This window comes from Octopus bimaculoides, chromosome 1 (genome assembly GCF_046866305.1).
Source record: "Octopus bimaculoides isolate indiv1 chromosome 1, ASM4686630v1, whole genome shotgun sequence".
In the NCBI taxonomy this organism is placed as follows: Eukaryota; Metazoa; Mollusca; class Cephalopoda; order Octopoda; family Octopodidae; genus Octopus; species Octopus bimaculoides.
The window spans coordinates 119143693-119163692 of NC_142928.1; the positions used below are offsets into that span (position 1 = coordinate 119143693).

Consider the following 20000-nt stretch of genomic DNA (forward strand, 5'->3'; position numbering starts at 1 on the left):
GTTTACCAGATACATGGAAGAGCATTGTAGAAAATGAAGGAGAATGTATTTTAGATTTAAAAAGTTTGTTTATTCTAATTTTGAAAAATAATAGAATTAAAAACAGCATTATTTATGGGATAACCCAATATATATGTATATATATATATATATATATATATATATATATATATATATATATATATATATATATATATATATATATATATATATATATATATATATATATATATATATATATATATATATATATACATATATATACATATATATACATATATATATATATATATATATCCATATACATGTATACATCTCTCTCTCTCTCTCTCTCTCTCTCTCTATATATATATATATATATATATATATATATATATATATATATATACATATATATATATATATGGGAGAATATACAAATAATAACAACAGACGAGGACAGGTGGTGTAAATAACAAAAGTATATATTAGTATGACGCTCGGGAATACGGAAAGTCTTTGACGTTTCGAGCTACGCTCTTCAACAGAAAGAATACGGAGACAAGGAGAAAAACACGGAGAAAAAAAATTGAGAAAAAAAATTGAATTATATATATATATATATATATACATATAAATACATAAATACATACACACTCACACACACACACACACATATATATATATATTTACCTACACGCACGCATGCACATATATACCATCTGATAAAGAGTCGCTGAAATATTATTAAAACGAGTAGCGCACTTCAATCTCTTTGATATATCATCAGTAAAGCGATTTATTTTGGTTATATAATAGTATTTGATTGCCGATAGTCGTGTACAGACTTTGTAAAGCAAACTACTAGGTTTCAACCCAAAAATAAACATACATACATACATACATACATACATACATACATACATACATACATGTATATACACACACATACACAGACATATATACGTTTATGCGTCTGGGTTCACAGTACTATCTATCTATCTGTCTGTCTGTCTGTCTGTCTATTAATCAATCTATCTATCTATCTATCTATCTATCGATCGATCGATCTATCAATCTATCTATCTATCTATATATATATATATATATATATATATATATATATATATATATATATGTATATATATATATATATATATATATATATATATATATATATATATATATATATCAATGTGTCTGTCTATCTGTCTGTCTATATATCTATATATTTATCTGCCTGTCTATCTATATGTCTGTCTGTCTAGCTATCTTTCTATTACACACACACACACACACATATATATACACACACATATATACATATATATATATATATATATATATATATAAACACACACACACACACACACACACACATACACGCTGATACACACCTCCACATGCACAACTGGGTAGCTGCGTATAAAGTATGTTAAAGAGAGAGGGAGAGAGGGAGAGGAAATTTTATGTTATGTTAGAGTGAGAACGTCACAGCCTTGAAATAAACAGATGGAGAAATTTGGTAGATGAAAGCGACAGCGATATTTAACACACGCAATCAAAGTGAGTGAGAGAAAAGGAAAGAGAGAGAGAAAGAGACAGAGAGAGAGAAAGAGACAGAGAGAGAGAAAGAGACAGAGAGAGAGAAAGAGACAGAGAGAGAGAGAGAGTGGTGGGAGACAAATAAGAGAATGAGAATATGAGAGAAAGAAGACAAGGAAAAGAGAACTACTCCATAATACTGCAGAATAAATCAGATAGAGTAAAGAAGCCAGTTAGCGTTAACGAGCGAGAGAAATTGAGCGGTATTTTATTTTGTATCTTTAGCGGCATCAGTTCGACATACCCGAGACAAAAATTGATGATTATGCAATAGATGTAATAATTTCTGTCTGGCTTATTTAGTGAGAGCGACGTGACTGACTGCCTGGCTGGCTAGGAACTGATTGATATTGGTAAACAGCGAAATATTGATTTTTTTTCTTTAATATAGTGATTGGCGTACAATTATTATTATTATTTATTATTATTATTTGTTTATGTTTGTATTCGTTTATTCTTATATGGATTCATCTGTTGCATCGTCGTCTGTTACGGGTATCAATTGTTTTCCATGAATCACAGAAAAATGAAATAAACTTCTCTAAGTTCTTGGTTAAGGACTGAAAACCAAAGACCTACAGGGATTAAAATTAATAATCACAAATATTATAAATGAAGGCGAATCTTATAACACCTTGAAGGGTTTTAGATAAGGGGCTCTCAACCGGGATCCCTATGGCCCTTGGAGGTCCACATCAGATTTTCTTGTTAAAATTGGTGCAATAAATTGCTTATACTTTCTACAATACACAAAATATTTTCAATTCTTTTTATTATACAATTCCTAATAGCTACTTCATTATAAGACTTTTAATACAAGAATGTTTTATTATATAGACATTGAATGGCTATGGAGATCCAGTAGAATAAAATAGGGATAAAAGGGGCCCATAGGTTTTAAAAAATGGTTCAGAACCACCAGGCAAACGTTTTATTACTTTCCTCTATTTGCCAAACCGCAAATATCACGAGGACGTAAACAAACCAAAACCGGTTGCACAGCGGTGGTGGCAAACAGTCACAAGCTCACACACACCCAGAAACGCACAGACACAACATACGTGCACGCTCGCGAGCGCACACGTACATATATGTGACGGGCTTCTTTCAGTTTCTGTCTTTCAAATAGATAGATAGATAGATAGACAGACAGACAGACAGACAGACAGACAGACACAGACAGACAGACAGACAGACAGACATATATATATATATATATATATATATATATATATATATATATATATATATATACTCTTCGAAACGCCTGTGTTAGAATGGGGGGTAGTTGATGAAGGAAAATGTTCACTGTGTGGCCTGTATGTGTTCTGTACTCTGGTTTTTATTATGTTTTTCGTCTACGTTTTGTTTGCAATGTCCTGTACCCAGATATGCAACTATATATACAGGTAGACGTAGGTATGCACATACCTGTACGTATATATGCTTATACTCATTTATTATTTGTTTTATATACATATATATATATATATATATATATATATATATATATAGAGAGAGAGAGAGAGAGAGAGAGAGAGAGAGAGAGAGAGATAGACACAGCAGTAGATATACATGCACATGCATACACACGCATATGTTTGTGCATGTGCATATGTATACGTGTGTGTGTATGTATATATGTTTGTATGTATAAATGTGTATATACATATAAAAATATGTCTATGCGTTTGGGTGTGTGTGTGTGTGTGTGTGTGTGTGTGTGTGTGTATGTGTGTGTGTGTGTGCGTGTGTGTGTGTAAATTATGTCCAGTTAATATGAAACGACATGGGAATCTCAAACTGCTAGTTAGTGTAGCTAAATTTTCATGAAGCTAGGAGTTGGGTACTACAACAGAATACATGAAAAAGGAATGAGATTTTTTGCAACGGTTGAATGAAAATGTCGAAACCTCACTATGTCCTGAGTGTATGTTATTGTGGTTTTAGACTGTCCGTAGTCTCTGAGTTGCTGCTCTCATATTTTTAGGGTTTATACGATGTGCATTTTATGGTCATGTAAAGCAAAGTTTGTGTTACTTGAGGATGAGTGAGTAAATGAGTTATAAGATACTTTCCGAAAGATACTTTATACCGGAAGTAGTATCTACCAGAGTCGATAGAATATGCCTCAAATGAGCCCTGTTGGATAAGCAACAAAGTTGCTTTCTGTCAACAAGTTTTCGACTTATGTAATGAGAAACTGGTGTAAATCATGGGTGGACAACAGCACTGCGTGTTTCTTATCATCGCACACACACTTATATCTTTCAGTAATCTTAAATGCAACAGCATGATTCCACCGAATTTCCCAACAGAGAGACAACATTGATTTGTTACATAGGGACCAAGCCTCTACTGTAATCCTTGAGACGCTGGAGAGTAGTAAATTTATTGTTGCTGTGTAATCTAAACAGATTTTTTACCAAAATCATTCCAACAAGGTGTCTCTGAAGTCGACGTTATCCTTTTTTTTCTTCTTTTCTTTGAAAACAGCAGGATAGGATAGGAGTGAGATTTGACAGCTGTTTCTATCGGGTGAAGCGTTCGTGTAAACACAAGGTATTGTTTGTTCCCAAGTCATCCTTGATTGAGCTGACATATGAAAGAGGCATTCCAGCCATGACTATCTTCCATATTTTAAAAGCATATCATGCGCGGAATAAATTATCTAGTGAAACTTTTCTTTTCAAATAACCGGATGTAATTTGAAAGATATTTGAGTACTTTATGTAGCAGTCAGGCAACAGACTAGAAGCCTAATTGTATGAGGAATGTACTCAGAGAACTCCTTTTAAGTTGTTTTGTTTACGCCCAGATTAGCAATGACAGAGAAAACCCCAGGTAAAAGATGCTTCTCCAACATTATCTAACGTACCCTATCTTAAAACATAAGAGTATAGTCTGTGGAAAATTTGATTGCCCTTTTTGGCTGCCCTTTCTAGCAGATCCAGTAGCCACTAAAAGTCTACTTAGTGGCTTGTACACAAGTAAAAATGATCCACCATCGGTTAGTACACATTTTAAGACGGAAGTGATAATGAAGAACTGTTTCCATCCTGTTTCAGTAAAGCTATATGGGAACTACAAAATCAGTGCAAATTTATATGGTTGCACACTTTCGTAACAAGCAAGAGATGGGAGATTAACTCCCAGTAAATGATTTGGGTTTACGACCTCAAGGAGATACTTACAAATTTACTCTCAATGCCATATTGAAACCATAGGGAGTAATTTGACATTTAGTTTTATTTTATTCTTTTTGCAGATAGTTAATGTGTCTACGTATCGAAATGTAAAATGCACAATTTGTTAACTGAATGTGACCGCTAGCGGCATAGCTAATTTGGTGAAAAATTTCCCATGCGGCAAACTAAAAGTCAGATTTTTGTAAATATGTAATATTACACATGTGCATAAATATGTGCGTGTATAGATATATACGCACACATACACAAACATGTATTTCTTTCTATACACAAATACATACATACGTATATGCATGTAATGTTTGTATGTGTGTAAATATATATATATATATATATTACCCACCCACTACGGAAACGTGCAGAAGTATACCAAAACGATCGTTGTGATAGTTGAAGCTTCCAGTACACGCAGTTTTCCGTATTTAAAATATAGTCAACGTGCACCGAGGAATTCCTAAGGATCCAGCGACGAAACCGTATTTACTGCGGATCATGCCTGGCAGCCGTAAGTGGCGAACGTGTTCTGCCGGCACACTACTAGGGACATACCCAAACTAAGGTTTGAATGCTAAATTTTAAAGTTTCATCTAAACTTTAGTTTCATTTATAACACACACACACACGTATGTGTGTGTGTGAATCTCATTTATAGTTGGGTTTCACCAACTATTTAGAAAGCTATATACTACTGTATATCAGGAGTGTATAACTTTGTGATTCTAAGTATTACACGTTCATTATTTGTGTAATCAGTCATTTACTTTGATCTTGATAAAATATTATAATTTGGACAATGAGCTTTTGTTCGTCTCAGAACGAAGAATTATGATTGTGTTAATGCGATGGTGATATTTAGAAAAAAACTTGAGAACCAAAAAATATGATTTACTGGGATTATTTTCTGCGCATTAGATATTGTAAATAAACCCTACATACTGTCTTATTGTGTCTCCTATCATTAATAAAAGAAAAGCTAATATAGTATCATTTAAATTTTAATTCGGATATTTCCTCCTCACATCTACTTGTGATTGAAAACTCAAGTTTGATGTCTGTACGACCCATGCACTACAACCATAGTCTTTTTTTTTTCTCTCCTTCTAAAACTTAGAGTGATTGATGCACATATGGTAATCATTCGAGTCTAGACAAACGCATCTGGGTCCAACAACCAAGTTTGTTCAATGGCCAGTAACCTTATCTGTTACAGCTTTCCTATGTGAAATTAGTAAAGAGCTGTCTGGCATAATTCCAACATAGTTCGTCAGCAAGGCTACTGAACTTCTCAAGACAGTTACCCACTTGTTTATCCTGCTGCTGCTACTATTGATACCACTACTGCTGCTGTTGCTGCTTCTGACGCTTTTACCACCACTGCTGATACTGATATTATCGTAACTGAAGCAGCAGTTTCTGATTGTTTGTATGCATACACATTGATTATATGTGTGTGTATACTTGCATATAAATTATACATTTTATATATCTATACGCAGGGATGGAAAGTTGTGTGCCATCTATTACTTTTTCATCCTGTTTTGTATATTTTCATGGGTCAACTATGAAAATTAGAATTGAATGGTTTCTGTTTTTTTTTTATGTGTATTGCTAATAATAATGATGGTGATGATAGCAATAATAATGGGACCCTGAGGAGATGGAGTACCCTATATTTTATAATATTTCATAATATTTTATGATATGTATTAATCATTCTGGATGTTCTATCGAAATGTACATAGGTCTATTTATTTGTTATTATTATTGTTATTGTTGTTGTAATAAAGTATTTTCAACGGATCAATCTTGAGCTCTATTTAAAGTTGATATATATATATATATATATATATATATATATATATATATATATATATATAGACACACACACATACATGCATACTTGCATATATTACATACATATATACATATTAGTGTATATATATATATATATATATATATATATATATATATATATACAAGCATATGCACATGCATATATAAATATGTAGATATATATGTATATACCGAAAAAGAACATTTATGTACATATATGGATAAGAATATATCTACATTATCAACATTATTTACATTTGACGGATATTTGTCCTCGTCTTGTTTGTTGTTAAACACAACATTTCGGCTGATATACCCTCCAGCTTTCATCAGGTGTCTTGGAGAAATTTCGAACCTGGGTTCTTATTCCTAAGGTATTTTTCGATGTTTTTGTTGTTATCATCATTATTATTATTATTATTATTATTATTATTATTATTATTATTATTATTATTATTATTATTATTATCAGTATTATTATCATTATTATTATTATTATTATTATTATTATTATTATTATTATTATTATTATTATTATTATTATTATTATTATTATTATTATTCAGGTCACTGACTGGAATCGAACTCGGAAACTTGGGGTTAGTAGCCCGCGCTCTTAACCACTAGACAAACGCATTGTGTTAACAACAAACAAGATGAAGACAAATAACCGTCGAATGTAAATAATGTAAATAATGTACATAATTCCTCATCTCTTCAACATAGAACTGAAGAATATATCTGTTTCTATAAATGATGGATACATACACACGCACATACATATATGTACATATGTGCATATATATGTTTATGTAGTATGTATATGTTTATATAGGTGTAAATATACATGCGTATATGTATATACGTATGCATATATGTATATATGTATGCATATATGTATATATGTATGCATATATATATATATATATATATATATATATATATATATATATATACATTATTATGATTGACCGTTGACTGAACACTATTCAATTTTTTTTCTCCGTGTTTTTCTCCTTGTCTCCGTATTCTTTCTGTTGAAGAGCGTAGCTCAAAACGTCAAAGACTTTCCGTATTCCCGAGTGTCATACTAATATATACTTTTGTTATTTACACCACCTGTCCTCGTCTGTTGTTATTTTTTGTATATTCTCCCATATATATATATATATGTGGGAAGGGTATTATAGGTGTTTTCGTTGTAATTGCTCGTTTAAACATTTCTTTCGGTTTTCATTGTCTTGCCTGAAATTAACTCTTTCAATTTCTATGAGTCATGCTAATAATTTTAATCGTGAAATTATTCCGTCTCTTTTCTTTGAGATTTTATTCTTTCCCCATGTATGTATACTTACACACCCATACGCGTACGCAAACACTTACACTCATACATTCACACATACTCAAATACACACATGCATACACACATTAGTGCAGAGCCGACAGAGTTGCTTAGTTGCCATGAACCACAGTTCCTCAACATTGTATTAGTAAATCCGGGGTTATCGTCTGCAGACGCTGGATCAAGCAGCTTTGCAAACTGATGGGACTCATACCACTTAAATTGTATATAAATATCTTAACTACACACGTCTTAATCATCTTATATATTCAACAGATAGAGTATATCAAATTTCAAATAGAGGGGGTGGAGGGGAGGACGGGAGGAGGGGAGGAGGGGAGGGAGGGGAGGAGGGGAGGAGGAGGAGGACATTGATTATTTTCATGGTTTGGTAATAATAATTTTGGTAAGTTTGAAAGATGATATTACTAACAATAATATAAAAATATTTAGCCTAAGTAGCGCGTCATAATACCTAGTGAAAACTAAAACGATCGTAGTGCGAAATCTTAAATAGGTATATGTGAATAAGTGTATTTTTGTGAGTTTGTGTCTGAGCGTGTACATATGTTCGTTTATGAGTGTAAATGTCTGTGTATGTGTGTGTAGGTATATGTGAGTGTGTGCGAATGCGTGTTGGCGCGTGGCCTAGTTGTTAGGGTGTTGCACTTCCGATCACAGGATCGTGGCTTCGAATCTTAGACAGACGGTACTTTGTTCTCTTGAGTAAAACTCATCATTTCGCGTCACTTCACTCTGTTGGATAACCGTGGTTCAGAGTGAATTATAGATGTTTTATCGTTAATATGTTTCATAAAATATTTATCTTTGTTTATGCGGATTTTGTGAGGTGGTTTTGTGATATCCTAGCGTTTAGTCAAAGAATATGAATAGCTACTCTCCATCAGGACTTTTTTCTTAATTGCATGGTGTTGGTATTTTTACTTTCTGCATCGCTACATTTACTGCGTATCCTGTGAATCTCGTTTTTAATGCAGGACAGCTTAACTCTGATGGGCAGGGATGAATTATAGTGTACATATAGACTCCTGCATGCCACATTTCTGGAGAAATTAGTGGAGAAAAATCAATCCCCAGTAATTCTGAATTCAAAGGAAGCGGGGTTATTGTGATGTACCTCTTCAAATTTTGTGATTCGTCGATGTTGTTGAACATATTTTATATTTTAACAGCCTCCTCCAGAGATGATGTTAATATGAAGATGTCATTCACATATCTGACGAAAACAAGCACAACATCTAAGCTAAACCAAGTTAAAGAAGGTAGTTATTTTTTCTAAGTTGGGAAAGCTTGTGATCTCTCAGTTTGTTGGTGACTTCGATAGATCTTTTGATATGTCCTGAGAAGATTTGAAATAGTAGCATGAGAATATTAGACAAGATCCAAGATATTCTGTATACGGGTTTGTTAATACCTGGGAAAATAGGGCTAATTTTTAAATTTGGTCCTGGTTCATGTGTTTTTATAAAACGATATTCCTACTGAGAGCCCAATTCTTATAGTAACTATATTGTTAATTTAGCAGACAAGCAGTTACGATTTTTTCAGAGGCTGTCGGTGTTATAAATTTGTGAACTGTTTAATCGCATAGCTCAGCGTGAATACGATCTCATAATAGCGTCTCGCACATCAAAACGAAAAGTAATCACTGCGTTTACTTCATTTTCAACTGTGAAAATATATGTGCCTGCAGAGAGACATTCATGTTTCCACTTAATTTATCAGAGGAAATGACATGCATAAATTCACACACACTCACATACTTACACGCGCGCGCATGCACACAAATTATACACACGCACATCATTTTGTCCACGTTTTTATTTTTTGCAACGTCCTGTACCCAGATATGCATCTATATATACATGTAGATGTAGGTATGTACATACATGTACGTATATATGCATATACTCACTTATTATTTGTATTATATATATATATATTTATATATATATATATATATATTTATACCGAGTATTTATTTCTGGATGTTTATGCATCAGCTCTCTAAATGGCTGAATGTAAATATACATATACAAGTATACAATACATGCGCACATACATATACATTCATAACTGTGATTTCATGCATTCATGCGTGTCTGGTTTCGATTTCACTGCATAGCATCTCTGGGCAAAATTTTTCACTTTCGCGTCAGGTATTTGCATGCATGCTGAGAAGGGTGTTGACAGTCTATAGTCGCAATGTGAAGTTACTGCGTTCACAAATAGAGTCGGGCTAACTTTACTCCAACACTGTGTGAACGGTTCCGATGTTTGCGGAAAACTTAACCAGTAAGCAACTCAGTAACTCAGTTGAAACTACTGCAAAAGCAACCGAAGATACTGATCATGTTTGATGTTTTAATATCTAGCAGAAACGTTAGTACACCGGGCGAAATGCTTAACGGTATTTCGTCTGTCTTTATGTTCTGAGTTCAAATTCCGCCGAGGTCGACTTTGCTTTTCATCTTTTCGGGGTCGATAAATTAAGTACCAGTTGCGTACTGGGGTCGATCTAATCGACTGGCCCCCTCCCCCCAAATTTCGGGCCTTGTGCCTAGAGTAGAAAAGAATATACATTTGCCTGTTTGTGTGTATATATATATATGTGTGTGTGTGTGTGTGTGTGTGTGTGTGCATGTATGTATGTATGTATGTATAACGAGACAGACAGACAGACAGATAGATAGATAAATATACACGCACACCTCTGTAGCCTTGTGATAGGAGACACAAAGGCGGCTGTTTCGTAAGAGGTTTGCATTCCACTGACATGGATTCGAGTTCATTCCCTACTCGTGGCAACTTGTCTTCTACAATATTTTGGCCCGACCAAAGCATTGTTAGTGGAATTGATAGACAGAAACTGAAAGAAATGCGACGTGTGTGTATATATATGTGTGTGTGTGTGTGTGTGTGTGTGTGTGGTGAATGTGTGTATATATTTTTGTGTGTTTATCACCCCAACATCTCTTGACAACCGATGCTAGTGTGTTTACGTCCCCGTAATTTAGCGGTTCGGCAATAGAAAAGTCCTAGGGTCGATTTGCTCGACTAAAGGCGGCGCTCCAGCATGGCCGCAGTCAAATGACTGAAACAAGTAAAAGAATAAAAGAATATTATATACTATATACACATTATTTTTGACACACACACACATACACGCACATGCATATGTATACGGAGCAAGTTTATGTTATTTTTCTATATATATCTCTATCTAGTTAGCTGTCAATGTATCTAATAATGTATGTGCGTATGTCTGTCTGTCCGTCTGTCTGTATATATGTATGTATGAATGTATGTATGTATTTATGTATGTATACTTTTCTCACTAAATACATACATGAGAGAGAGAGAGAGATGGAGCAAGAGCTAGAGAGAGAGAGAAAAAAAAGAAAGAGATAGACAGAGCGAGACAGACAGACAAAGACTAACATAGACAAACAGAGAAAGAGAATTCGATTTCTTTCAATAAAAACCTTATATTCGGAGCGTGAAATGCCTAATGCATGTGTAAATGCTCGCCACACACACACACACAAACACACACACACACACACACACACACACACATATATATATATATATCAAACTTATGAACCTAGGAAATCAGAGAAACAAATAAATGTATTTGCAGACACCTCACGCACGCATGTACACATACACATATGTACGCATCTACACGTACACAAACATATTAAAAACGCGTGTGCATCAACAGAAAGAAAAAACACGTGCACAAACCGAGAAACCCACACACTATATATGTGTGTATATGCGTGCGAGTGAATGGGGTTTGAGCGCACGACCACGTACGTGATTGCATGTAAACAACAGAAAACCATTTTAGTTTCTTTTTATCTTTAATGTAAGCTTTAATACCATCGCACTTACACACGCATTCACATACACACACACGCACGCACACACACACACAAACACACACATACAAACACACACGCGCGCGCAAACGCACACACAGACATATAGATATACTTTATTCGTTTGTAGGTACAAGTGCGTGAAGTCTGTGTTTCCATGTGCCAAGGCACATGTCTGTCTGTGAGTGTGCATTAATGTAAACATAGACGAACCAAGACATATCATAGTTACGAGGTATCAGGCGCACGTGCACATAGGGGCATACTACAAGTATATACATATATACACACATACGCGCACGCACTCACATGCACACACGCACGCATGCTCACACACACACACACACACACACACACACACGCACATATAAGCGTGACTGTATTGTAAGAATTTGTTTCCAAACCAAAGGGGTCCGGGTTCAGTCCCATTGTGCAGAATCTTGTGCAAGTGCCTTCTACTATAGCCTCGGACCGACCAAAGCCTTGTGAGTGGATTTGACTGACAGAAACTGAAAAAAGCCGGTGTGTGTGTGTATGTGTGTGTGTCTTCCCATCACAACTTGACAACTGGTGTTGATGTGTTAAATGACTGAAACAAGTAGAAGAATAAAAGAAATATATATACATATATATATATATATATATATATATATATATATATACGCACTTATGTACAAATATATACAAGCGCGCGCATGTGTGTCTGCATGTGTGTGTGTGTATGCGTGTGCGCTTTGTGTGTGTGTGTGTGTGTTTGTTTGTGTGTGTGTGTGTGTGTGTGCGTGTGTGTGTGTGTGTTCGTGTTTGTATATGTGTTTAAAACGAGCGTCTGAACCGTTGTTTATTAAATTCGCTTCAATATGGGGTTTGGTAACGCCGAGGAAGAATGCTTTTGAAACTTCAATCCCTGGTTGAGGGCTTTCTTTACTTAGGAAGGGCCACGGAGATAGTCACCGACCACTGGTGACCCCTCAGACGCCGGACCGATGTACTGGGTGCACCTTTTTTGCATCATCAAATGATTTCATGCAAAACAATTTTTCTTCACACATGGAGAATTGAGAGTCTCGTTAATGTTACGGTTAGCTTGTGGGCTTAAATTAATGGTGCGTGAAAAAAAAAAAAAGAGACAAAAACACACCGTACTTAGACGAGAGTGGGAAAGAAACGCACACACATATACACACACACGGAAGTGGTAATTTTTCAAAATAAACCACCCGGCAAACTGCGATATTCAAATAAAATAGAAAGAGAATATATAAATTTCTTCTTTCTGTTTGGCCCGCACCGAAATGATTGACGGCCCGGTACTGGTCGGTGCCCCGGTGATTCACCCACCACCCCACCACCACCGCTACCACCACCACCACCACTACCACCACCACCACCATTACCACCACCACCACCAACACTACTACCACCACCACCACTACCACCACCACCACCACCACCACCACTGCCACCACCACCACCACCACCACTACCACCACCACCACCCCACCTGCCTTAGGAGATAGTAGAGGGCATTTGCCAAAAATGATGCATGGTGGTACAAACCTAAAACACAACACGTGGTTGCGAAGCCATGGCTGCGCATGCACACACAGACACACACACACACACACACAAACGCACATACGCGCGCGCATTGGTATATATATTTGTACACACACGCATGCACCGCACCCACACATACATACACACCCATACATGTAAAAAAAGAGAAAAAGAGAAAGATGAGGGAAGTGAGCGGGAGGAAGGGGGAAGGCAGAATGTGTCGGTCGATTTTAAAAATGATGCAGGGCTTCTTGCACAGTCTGCTATTGATTAGTAAGTCTGTTTGTTTTAGTTTGGTTTTGTGTATGAGCGGTTTCACCCCTTACACCCAGCATTACAGACCCGACGAACAACTGTTCTTCATATACATACCACTCTAAAACATACACACATACACACACACACATACACGTGCACACACACACACACACACACGTGCACGCATCTAAGACTGTCTGCTTTTGTGTGTATGTGTATATAAACTGTATACGTGCATGTTTGCATCAGTGCACACACACACACACACAAACATATATATACGTATGTATGTATATACATATATGCATGTATATATATACATGCATGTATGTATGTATATATACACATAAATAAAGATATACATATATATATATGCATTTGTATATATATATGTGTGTGTGTATGTATATTTATATGTGTATATATATATGTGTGTGTATATATTTATATACGTATGTATATGTATATATGTATGTATATGTATATATTTTATTTTAAATATATATATATATATATATATATATATATAATATACATACATACATAAATGCATGCATGCATACATACATATTTTATCTTTGATGTAAGTCGTTTAACAGCTGAAAGTCTTCGTGAAACAAATTTGCCCCAGTAAATTTGTTAGTGTCAGGTACTTACTCAATGGGTCAGTAAATTACGGGAGACACAAACACGACAGACACTTCCACATACTTAAACCCCCCCCCCCACATACACACACACATATGGCGGGCTTCTTTCAGCTTACGTCAAACAATTCCATTCACAAATCTTAGGTCGACCCGTGTGCTGGGACTGAACAGAAGACCACATGGATGAGAAGCAATTTTCATCCCCAGACAGCCACCTTCACCTATAAATATGTTGTGTCTGTTTGCGTGTATATGTACATGGATTTATATATATATATAAGAATATGTATGTATATATATATATATATATATATATATATATATATATATATATATATATATATATATATATGTATATACATACATATTGTTTGTTGGCACTCCGTCGCTTACGACGTCGAGGGTTCCAGTTGGTTCGATCAACGGAACAGCCTGCTCGTGAAATTAACGTGCAAGTGGCTGAGCACTCCACAGACACGTGTACCCTTAACGTAGTTTTCAGGGATATTCAGCATGACACAGTGTGACAAGGCTGACCCTTTGAATTACAGGCACAACAGAAACAGGAAGTAAGAGAAAGTTGTGGTGGAAGAGTACAGCAGGGTTCGCCACCATCCCCTGCCAGAGCCTCGTGGAGCTTTAGGTGTTTTCGCTCAATAAACACTCACAACGCCCAGTCTGGGAATCGAAACCGCGATTCTATGACCGCGAGTCCGCTGCCCTAACCACTTGGCCATTGCGCCTCCTACTTACATATATATATATATATATATATATATATATATATATATATATATATATATATATATATATATATATATATATATATATATATATATATATATATATATATATATATATATATATATATATATATATATATATATATATATATATATATATATATATATATATATATATATATATATATATATATATATATATATATATATATATATATATATATATATATATATATATATATATACATATTATAATGCACACACTTACACAAGCGTAGTTATAGTATACAGGTTGTTTCATAACAATGAGCCATTTTATACGTCATATTTTAATTTGTAATAAAAATGCTTGATGTGCCTCTTCATAATGAGACATCCTACAAATGTTTATGCAATGCATGCATATATGTGCGTGTATGCGTATGTGTGTGTGTATATATGTATATATTTACGTATATTTCCATGAATACAGCTTTATAAATATATGCATGTGTATATATGTGTTTATGGATATGTATGTATACCTACTTACATATATAGGTATGTATGTATGTATGTATGTATGTATAGATAGATAGATAGATAGATAGATAGATTCCATATATAATTCTGTAAATACTAAAATACAATTAACTAACTTATGCATATAAAAAATTGTATACAATGTAAATATGATACAAACAAAACTACACGGAACAACGTGGCTACAATCATTTCATAATCATGCTCACTTATATAAACATCTACACAACTACGTCTGCACGTGCAAACATAGAAACACTCGTGCGCGCACGCACACACACTCACTCACACACACACACGTATATATAAACATACACATGAATACATAGATGCATGCGCATTCATAAATGCATTCATATACATTTACATATATGCACATATTCATATACACGCAAATACACACATATATGTATATGTATGTTTGTATATATATATATATATATATATATATATATATATATATATATATATATATATATATATATATATATATATATATATATATACGTATATATATAAATATATATAAATATATAATATACATATGTATATATATATACATGCATGTATGTATGTATGTATGTATGTATGTATGTATGTATGTATATATGTATATATATATATATATATATATATATATATATATATATATATATATATATATATATACATGTACACACATATATGTATATGTATGTTTGTATATATATATATATATATATATATATATATATATATATATATATATATACATATATATAAGAAAAAGAGATGCCAAAGGAATAAAAGATCATCTAATGAACTTCATTAGCTTACAGCTGTTTCCGCTATAAGATGCTCTGGACTCATACTTGAGTGCCTATATTGTACGTATGAGAAAAAAAACCCAGACCGAAATAGATCCGCAGCGCAAGTATTACTGTGGTCTTCGAGGCCGAGCGGTATGCAATACAGTTCAAGGAAATAAGATCAACCGAAACTAGCTTTTGAAATCAGAAAGAGGAAGTTTAGAAGTAATGACCTAGGTGGGCGCCGCTCTCTTGGAGCAGGGTTTCTCAACCGTTTAATTTGTATATTGACCCCTTTGATTAATATTTTATACTGGTGGCTCTCCATTACCATTTGTTGTTTGAAAACTAGTTTTACAGAAAATTCCTTTAAAATTCCTACTTTGTTTTTCACACATTAACTTGTGTCGGTTGAACTATGTAAAATGTGAAAGAAAACTTTTTCTTGCTATACATGCCAAAACATACATCTAAAGCAACATTTTCCCAGGTGATACTATTGTCGATCCTCAGTTTACTATCTTGTTGAGTGAACCCGCCAAAATCTAATATGGACGTTCAGGGGCCATATGGACCCCGGTTGAGAACCACAGCCTTGGTTTCAGATGCACCTGTTTGACGGGAATCATTTATCGGAAGATTTCTCCTGCTCTCCGCTCACCCCTTAACGAGTTTCCACTTATTATATATCGAAAATGTTGAGAGTTTTCACAGCAATAAATTTGTATATATGAATAAAAATACAAGAAATGCTTTGAGAACTGGAAAAAAGAGTCATTTTATACTTTTCATCTAAACAACAAATGATTTCGACCCTTTTCGGCCAGTTCAATGGTGTATACACGCAGCCCGTCACGTTATATATATGTATGTATGTATGTATTTTAAGAGACAATATGCATATGCAAGCCTAAAATAATATATAATGTTGTTTTACTCACCAATAATAACGGTAGGATTATGCTGCCCTCCTTCGGGTTTCATCCAGAACTCAATGGTAAATTGTTGCCTTGGAATCATAGATTTTGACATTCCATATTTTTTTTTTAACTTTAGTTGCAAAAGCTGTCTGTTTCCAGAGAAGTACGCTGCATTTCCGAAACCATATCCAGGAAATAGTGAAGCTGTAGATGACGATTGTCTGACATCTCGTGCGTACCGAACTCGTATGCCTCTGGATGAGTGCATCGGTTCTATATATTGTTTTGGATGATGAATAAGATTTTTCAATCCTCCTGTGTGCTTTGGATATCGGCCATGATTCCCGCAGGGTTTATTCTTTTTCTTGGGTGTCCTATGATGCGGATAGTTTCCTTCTGAATCTTGGAGTCGTTGTCTTTCAATAAAATATTTTGGAACCCCGCTGTCTTGTTCACTATAAAATTCGCCTTCTTTGTGTTCTTCCTCTTCATAATGATAATCTGGAAGGTATTGCAGAAAGAATGATTTCATAAGTCTGTTATATCGTTCTTCTTCCTTGTATTGTGCATAATCAATCCAGTATGTACTTGTGTCATTCATATCCTTATGTCTAGGCTTATGCATGTCATGATCGTATTTGTTGTAAAAAATATTTTCATTACCCTGGTAAAATCCAGTTTCATTATGCGAATAAAAATTCTTATTCAAGCTGTTGTCGTAAAACGTTGCGTTTTCCTTAAATCTGCATTCTGTTCTCGAGTTTATTCTGAAAGAATTGTTTCTGTGAGTATTTTCATAGTTTTGTTTAGTTATTTGGTCAGTGAAATATATATCTTTAAATCTAAAATATTTCATTCTCTCGGAAATCCCGTAATATTTTTGACTATGTTTACTTTCAGTAGCACTTCTCGGAACCCTTGATTCTCTAAATTTTCCAAAATGTCTCTCCTGTACATCATCACCGGCATTACTCTTATCACAGCTGTTGCATATAACATTACGCGTGCCACCAACTTTCACTTCCTTTGAAGAAATAGCCACAGAATGGACCAAGTTTCCATCGTTCCATTTTTCAGTGTGATTATTTTTATTTCCATTTGACATTGTCCAAAACTGGTTACTTTCCACAAGTAATCCTTCTTTATGACTTTCTCTATTTTGAAAACAGATTTTCAGAATTGTGTTATTTGAATTTCTAAATATTTTAGTTTCAACATCAAGATAATCATTCGAATCTTTGACTCTCACAAGATAACTTCCAAAACTTATCACTTTTCTGATGTCGTTTGTTTTATTCCAGTGAGTGTACTTTTTATGAAATGCTTGTGATTGCTTATTATTCCTGTCATCAGAATTTGATGCAGACTGTGTATGTGAAGTACTTTCGTGTTCCAATTTCCCGTCATTTCTTAATTTCTTGTGATTGTCATGTAAAGAAACAATGGATCGGTCTATCATAAGTAATTGGATTATTTTAATTTTGTCTTTACAATCAATCCAATGTCCATAACCAGGATTTCTTAAAGGAGTAGTTTTTGTAACGAAATATTTCTTCGAGGATACTTTGTGGTATTTTATATTCAACACATGATCATCAACCACATCTTGATATTCTATGTAATGTAATCCACGCATTCTTTGTAATTGCTTTTGGGTCGGCCATGTTTTTAAACATTGTTGCAATAACGGAAAAGTAATATTTTTCGACTCATTGAATGTTCGCGTCGTGTTACAAGTTATATCATTGGTCCATCCATGCAATAGTTTTTTGACGATTATTGTGTTTCCTTGATGACTTTCTGAGCGATCTACTAATGCTACATGTTTCGTTTCACGTATTCGCCCCCAGCAGTCAACAGTCTTCCACTTATACAATTGAGATGACTCTGAGTTTTTTAATCCAGTTTTCTTAGATATTTCTAGTAAATTCTTAATGCCTCTCCAGTGAGTCTTTGCTGTATATTTCTCGTTATCAAGGAATCCATCTCCATCTAACTGTGATTCTCGTTTCATTTTCCCATCTTCCATCAATACCGAATTTAGTGTCTTACGAATCGACATTTTTGTGGACGCCAGGTAAGAATTTCTTGTCCGAACTTCATTTTTGGACAATATTTTCTCCGTCATACGACAGTAATCGGAACATATTTTGGACTTAAACTTTCCACTCTCCTTAATTTCTTTCCTGTCAATAAATTCATTAAAGAAAGTTGACAGTTTAAAACATGTATCCCTCTTTGTAACATTGTAGTTGCACTTGAAAGAACTTTTAACAATATAATTCCAATTCCATTTAATAGAAGTTGCTTTGAGAAAGATAACAGTAATATTAGAAACGTTAGCATGAGAATTGGTAATCTTATTCTCATCATCATCATCATTCTTTCCAGTAGTAGTGGTGGTGGTGGTGGTGGTGGTGGTGGTGGTGGTGGTGGTTGAGGTGGTGGTGGTGGTGGTGGTGGTGGTGGTGGTGGTGGTAGCGGCAGCAACAATAGTAGCGCTAATATGATCGGTAGTGGGACATGTCGCACCAGTTACCGGTGTAGAAGTACAGGTGAGACCCGCTTTTTTCGGTAAATTAATGCCAGCAAACGATATTGTCTCACTAGGATTACATGTAACAGTAGTAATAATAACGTTACCAGTTCCTGCAGGGATAAAAGTAGACTTTTCAGTAGTAAA

The 20000-nt window shown here is 34.5% G+C and overlaps 1 protein-coding gene across 1 annotated transcript in view; it reads right to left on the reverse strand.

Moving 5' to 3' along the window:
* Positions 1-20000, reverse strand: part of LOC106882841 (pappalysin-1) — a 158025-nt gene that overhangs the window by 136562 nt on the left and 1463 nt on the right. The window contains exon 1 of the mRNA XM_052969768.2: positions 17339-20000. This exon is cut by the window's right edge and continues 1463 nt beyond it. Within this exon, the coding sequence (XP_052825728.2) occupies positions 17339-20000 (2662 nt within the window). The remainder of the gene's footprint in view (positions 1-17338) is intronic.